The sequence below is a fragment of the Tribolium madens genome, unplaced genomic scaffold (genome assembly GCF_015345945.1).
Source record: "Tribolium madens isolate multiple individuals breed KSU strain unplaced genomic scaffold, Tmad_KSU_1.1 Scaffold_71;HRSCAF=194;Tcas5.2_LG6, whole genome shotgun sequence".
NCBI lineage: Eukaryota > Metazoa > Arthropoda > Insecta > Coleoptera > Tenebrionidae > Tribolium > Tribolium madens.
In genome coordinates, this window is record NW_025401041.1 from 5,981,965 (window position 1) to 5,989,200 (window position 7,236).

Below are 7,236 nucleotides of genomic sequence, written 5' to 3' on the forward strand. Positions count from 1 at the left end.
TAATGATTTTTGACTTTTGCTTGTAAATAAAAAATCGAAAACTAGGAATTTATTTAAAAGTTAGGATTCAACAATTATAGATTTATTTTTGTTGAATTTAAAACCAAAACTTTGAGCACTTTCAAATTAAAAAAAAAACAAACAAAACAAAAAACCACATCAATTTATTCATTTTTTTTCTTTGTTTTCTATAATTTTTAATTTCTGTGTAATTAAAAAACAAAATTGTACAAAACAACAAGCTTTTAATTAAATTTTAGATCAAATAAGTGGCTTTTGACTCTGAAACTAAGTTGGCAACATTGGCTTTTACGTCAGTTTGAATATCTTCTGTCTCTAGATTATTTAATTTTTTAATCACCGGCAACTTTGATCAAAAATTTAATTGAAAAAAGAGCGATACGGCCTACTTGATTTTTATAAATTTCATACAACATACACACATAAAACCACCGAATTGAAAAAAGATATACAGAGTGTTTCTCTCGTTTTTGTAATACACTGTAAGATATTGAAATCAGGTTGTCTTGATGTAGTAAAAAAATTATTTGACTCCAAAATTTACTTCTATAGTTTTTACAAATTTTTTAATTTTTTGGTGTTGTTTTTTATTGTTTTATGTGTGTTTTTGTGTGTTTTGTATACCTTTTAAAATACGAATTTCTGACATTAAAACATGAAATTTGTAATAAAAATGAAAACTCCGAATTTTGAGTTTCAAAACAAACGCTAATAAAAATAAACGAAGAGAAGAAACATTTATATATCTCATAGTTTGATCAAATTTTTGTTTAATGAATTATGTAGACATTATTAAAAAAAAAATCAATTTTCTCTATACTTATTTTTTTCTTCAATTTCTATTTATGTAATTATAAAACAAAATAATAAAAAACCATACAATTAAATTCTAGATCTAAGTGGGCTATAACTTTGAAACTCAGTTGTCAACATTGTTATTTTTTACATTTTTGTTTCTAAGTTATTTAATCTTTCAAAAACCATGGCCTCTTTGATCAAAAGCCAACACCAAATTTAAATTTTCCGCCAATTTGGCCTACTTGATTTTTTAATCAATCAATTTCAAAGCAGTCGCGGAACAACACAACCCAACTATACAGAGTGTTGCATTTTATTAATCACAAACCGTCCATTCTCCGGGAAATATTTTCCGTTGGCAACAATGTCCGCTCTTGCAAGACGGCGATTCATACTACAAGGGGTTGATTTGAGCAGCGTCATCTGGCACGGCACTTAGCTACCCTCTCTTCGTCCACCCTTATTCCTAGTGTTCTTAAAGCCGAAAATCCGCCACTCTGAAACTAAATCTTTTCCCTAGTCCTGTCGAAAAAACATGCCGCGCATTTACACGTATTAATTCAAACGGCGCGTTTCGAATGCTAAATCCGGGAATAAATTGACTCCGGAGGAATATTCCCGATTTTATTTCGCGCTATTCAGATGTTGAGATATCACATAAATCAGGAGGAATGATAATAACCGATCGGTGGAGGAATGCGGTCGCGACATTTTAAAAGTTATTCCAGAAAAAGGGTGCGAATGGGACCGGATATAAATGTCACCGAGGGGAAAATGGGATTTTCCGGGAGAGCAGGGCGGATGCGGAAAATGAAAAGTGACAACGACATGGGATACAATTAACACCTTTTGTGCTCGGACAAATAATTGCGTTCCCACAACGAATTAAAAAAATATATACAAATAAAAGTTGGGTTTATTTTTTTTTCAAGTTGAACAGACTGTTTCAATAAAATTTTATTTAGTGTCATGTTGTATTTACTGGTGGCATCTTAAAATTTTAAAAAAATGAATTGCAGTTGCGCCGTCACGCCCCCGACGTGTATCTCTGCTCTAACATTTTCGCATTTTTACAATATTTTATGCACTTTTTAAGTTTCTTATGCTTCTAGGGGTGCATTTTAAAGTTTTTATTTTTATCCATTTTGTCAGTCTATTGTGAATAGTACCAAATAATTGCGTTCCCACAACGAATTTAAAAAATATATAGAAATAAAGGTTGGGTTTGTTTCTTTTTTCAAGTTGAACAGAGTGTTTCAATAAAATTTCATTTAGTGTCATGTTGTATTTACTAGTGGCATCTTAAAATTGCAAAAAAATTAATTGTTGTTGCGCCGTCACGCCCCCGACGTGTATCTCTGCCCTAACATTTTCGCGTTTTTACAATATTTTATGCACTTTTTAAGTTTCTTATGCTTCTAGGGGTGCATTTTAAAGTCTTTATTTTTTTAGATTCTGTCAGTCTATTGTGAATAACTCCGGAATTATTAATAGTAGTGTCTTCTATATTTAGTCCTTTTAATTTTCTATTACAGAAGAAAAATATCATTGTTCTGCAGCAAATAGTCTTTGAGAAAATTGCCAATAAAGAAAAAAAAATTGCCAAAATTTATATTTGATACAGTGTTTCGGCTAAACCCCACATTAGAAATATTTGGAGTTCTAACAGTAATATTTATCTAAAATTTTGATTAAAGTCATAATCGTTTAGGTCCTGCTCAATGAAAATATTTTCAAGATGGCAGCACCGGTTACACCAGAAATGGGTATGAACTTCGTTATTTTAAATAAAAAGTTATGTTTTTTATTGCGTTTTTGGATTACTTAAGTGGTTTTGAGAGAGTTTTTATTAGACTTTCCTATACCTAAATTTAACCGTTTTTGAAATATTTAGACTTTGAAATTTTTTTAATTAACATTTTCTCTCCAAAAATCGATAAGTAACTCTACCATTTTTAATTATTTTGAAACCGTATTTGGGCATATGAAAAAGAAAGGTTAGATCTTTTTTTTCGTTTATTTGTAATTGGAAAAATAAATAACATACCTCTAAAATTTAAGGTTACGTTTGAGAAACTTCAAATACTCGTAACTGAATTTTTTTAAAACGAAGGCCCCAATTTTTTCTTGCCTAAATGAAAGAGAATTTAATTCTGCATCGATTTGTGTTAGCATTCTCTATACTTAAATTTAATTTCCAAGTTATTTAATTTTTTTTAATGGAAGAAATTCATTATAGTAAAATCGTTTTCCTAAGACCTACTAAAAAATTTATAAAAATGTATAATTTATTTATATAATTTATTTATAAAAATTTATAAGGTATTAACCAAACAATGGCTTGAATTTGTAACCCTCCATAAATGGCACGTTCTTTTGTAAGTGTTGCTGCACCCACTAGAATAAAACAGGGCCGTATTTAAAACTAAAGTAACAAGCTATTATTAAAAAAAATCAGCTTTATTTAATAAAAGCTTGTTAATAACCACCTGGCTTTTTTAAATTTCTTAAAATCCAACTACACCAAAAACTAGTAAAACATTTCAAGTATTTTAGACAAAAAGAAAGTAAGTAATCCGGCCCTGTTAAAAACTGACCTGTTTCAGGGTCCGGGTGGGTTCCACTAATTTATGATTTGTTTACCCTCTGGTTTACTTTAACAATACCGAATTTAACTTAAAAGTAATAAAATTTTTAGTAGGCTTTATGAAAACGATTTTACTATACTATCATAGTTTGCCATGGAAATATTTCTCACTGAAAAAAGCCCAATTTTTTTTTCACGACTGAGTTATTCTTTTCGTAAAGACAAATTAAATTTATTTAATCTCAATTTGAATAACGATATTAAATTTTTTTCTTATTTCTATGCCAGTAGCTGAATGAATTTCTCACAAAATTAAAAGAATTACTATAACTTGAAAATTATCAAACCTAGGTATAGGGAATGTTAATACAAATTGATGCAGTATTAAATTCTCTTTCATTTAGTAAAGAAAAAATTGGGGTGTTTCATTAAGAAAAATTGAGTTAAGGGTATTTGAAGTTTCCTAAACGTAACCTTACATTTTGGCGGTTTGTTAATTATTTATCCAATTATGAATACACCAAAGGAAAGATCTAACCTTTCTCTCTTGTATACCCAAATACGGTTTCAACATAATAAAAAATGGTAGAGTTATCGATTTTTGAATAGGAAGATTCAAATCCAAATTTTTTTTTAAAAGTCTAAATATTTCAAAAACGGTTAAACTTAGGTATAGGGAAGACTCTCTCAAAATCACTTGAGTAATCCAAAAACGCAAAAAAACAGCTTTCTATTTAAAAGTGCCGCCATCTTGAAAATATTTTTATTGAGCAGAATTTAACAACAAAATTTTAGATAAATTGTCAATACTTCTAATGTGGGTTTAGCCGGAACAGCTTGTATACGTCGATATGATTTTTATTTTCACAGATACCAACTTAAGAATTTTTTTAAAAAATTCTTCTAAAGAGTTTTAAAAAGAATCAGTAGGTAATTTTAATAAGAGGAAAAATTTTGTTTGTTTTTTTATTAATTTGTATAAAATGGTGGATGCGCCGGGTCTGGAGCTTCCCTTGGCGTAAATTGGCCACTTGAAGGCATCGAGCGTTGCTAGGGCAACTCCCGAAGGGCACACTTGGCGAAGGTGGTGAAGTGTGTGACGTGGTTTCCTCCTCGGGTGGCGCCTCTAGTGACTTTTCACACCATCGGATTTTCACCTCGATTGTAATTTTCTTCTTCGTTTACAGAAAATCTACTCCACGTGACACCTCCCAGTCTACTTGGACTCTCCTACCTCAGCAACCATTCGACGTCGATAGCCAAACCGGTGGCCAGTAGGCCGCATTTCAACCCCCATTTGCTCCTGGCGCACTGCAGACCCCAACCCTATCTCACAGGTAAAAAAGGGATGTTTTTAACATAGCCAATTATGCGCAGAGTGGTCAAGTAAAAATTATAATAACAAAACATTTTTATTTTATTTTTTCGAAATAATAAATAATGACTCGCAATTTGTAAGAATTGTTATTAAATTTCGAATCAAAGTGGGATGTGGCTTTACAATTACCAAGTTGACTAGAGTGAATTTTCTGTTTTTATATTTTCAAATGTTGCCAACTGAATTCTAAAGTCGTAGGTTATTTTGACCAGAAATTTTATAAAACATATTTTTGTCAATAACTAACAATGTTCAAATGTCCCAGAAATATTATTAAAAAAAATATAATTTGTCTTCGGATTTTATCTAGAAATATTCCTAAATTAATGTAAAAAAAAAACCGTATAAGAATCTTAATTTTTTATTTTGTATAGATATTTTGAATTTTTACAATAATAAATTGTTGAAATCTAACGTTTAATTTTTTTAAATTACTTGTTGTTGTAATAATTCAGGACTTTCAAATATGTTGTTATTCTGAAATTCTGAAATTATTTTGAAATTGCAATTTTTATATCCTCGATTTTTGGTAAGGCAAAACTCTACAATTACAAGAATTTCGAAAATCTGTGCTTTTGGAATTGTAAAATTACGCTATTTCCTGCAATTTTGATCTTTTACAAACGTTTATTTTAAAATTTCTAAAATGTTAGAAATTCTTAAAAATCCCTCATTCAAAAATTTTCTTATTTTGTTATAAAAATTCTGATATTTTCATTTTCTAAAAAAAAACATATTGCAATTTCAAGATTTCTGAGATTCTAAAATTTTGAGATTATTCGTAATTGATCTTAGAAATAGTTATGTGGAATTTTTTTTGATTTAAAATGAAACTAGAATTTTATTACATATTTTCAAATTCCAAAAAAATTGTTTTTGATTTTGCTGAAATAAATCCTACAAGTGACGCAAAAAAGTGCTTTGCGATTTAAGAATCAGAAATTCAAGATTTTGTGCGTTACTTTCTGCGTTTTTCACTGGAAATCTAAGTACTCCTGTTAGATTTTAAGATTTTAAAAACATTATTTTTTTACAATTTTCTGTTTTATAAAGTTTCTAAAATACGGTTTTATTAGAATTTTGCTGGATTTTTTAAATCTAAAATATAACTTCAGAATTTTATCACTTTAGAACTTAAGAACAGCTGCTTTTGAATTTTGCTGAGAATATCCTACAAGTGACGCAAAAAAATGTTTAAAAAAATACCTACTTTCTGCAATAAAAATCACTGAATTTTTACAATATTAGGTTGTTGGAATCTAAGATTTCATTTTTTTTTAATTATTTATTGTCCCAATAATTCAGGACTTTGAAATATGTTGTTGAAATTCTGAAATTATTCTGAAACTACATAGTTTTGTTATCCTCGATTTTTAGAAAGGCAAAATTCAACAATTATAAATATTTTGAAAATCTGAGCTTTTGGAATTATAAAGTTACACTATTCCCTGCAATTTTGATCCTCTACAAACGTTTACTTCAAAATTTATATAAAATTTTTAAAAATCCCACATTCAAAAATTTTCTATAAGAAAAACTTATTGCAATTTCAAGATTTCTGAGATTCTAAAATTTTGAGATTATTTGTAATTCATCCTAAAAATTGTTATCTAGAGTTTTTTTTTTAATATAAAATAAAATTTTTGAATTTTATTACATATTTTCAAATTAAAAAAAAAATTTTGAATTTTACTGAAAAAAATCCTAGTGACGCAAAAAAGTGTTTTGCCATTTAAGAATCACAAATTCAAAATTTTGTGATGGATTACTTTCTTTTCACTAGGATTCTAAGTACCACCCCTATTAGATTTTAGGATTTAAAAAAAAATAATTTTTTTGACTAGATATTTTCTGTTTTCTAACGTTTCTAAAATACGGTATCATTAGAATTTCGCTGCATTTTTTAAAATCTAAAATGTAACTTTAGAATTTTATCATTTTAGAACTTTTGAATTTTTTCTGAAAAAATCAAGTGACACAAAAAAAACTTGTCTTTTGATTTAAAAAGCAGATATTAAAAATTTTGTGAAAAAAACTTACTTTCTGTGTTAGAATTTACTCGATTCCATGTAGTAAGGTGTAGAGTTCTAAAATTTTACAAATTCTTACAATTTCTTATTTTCTAAGACAGGTTTCAATTTTGTTAGAGTTTTAATAGATTTTTGAAATTTAAAATAAACCTTCAGAATTTTATTATTTTACAACTCAAAAAAGTTACTTTTGTATTTTGCTGGAAAAAATCCTACAAGTATAACGCAAAAAAGAAAAAAGACGCATAAGTAGACTTTTGTTTTTTGACAGAAAAATCAAAAAATCAAAACTTCATGAGAAAAAAAACCTATTCCTGTGTTAGAATTTACTAGAATCTAAATATTCTAATAAGGCTTTAAAATTTCAGGATTTTGAATCTATTTTCTAAGAAATCCGAGATTCTGAAATATTACTTTTATTT

General features: G+C 28.1%; 1 protein-coding gene across 1 annotated transcript in view; it reads left to right on the forward strand.

Annotated features, from left to right (window-relative positions):
- The window catches only part of LOC123009154 (homeobox protein DBX1), a 19,024-nt gene that overhangs the window by 6,167 nt on the left and 5,621 nt on the right, over positions 1-7,236 (forward strand). Inside the window, 1 exon segment of the mRNA XM_044405280.1 lies at positions 4,594-4,743. Coding sequence (XP_044261215.1) covers positions 4,594-4,743 — 150 coding nt within the window.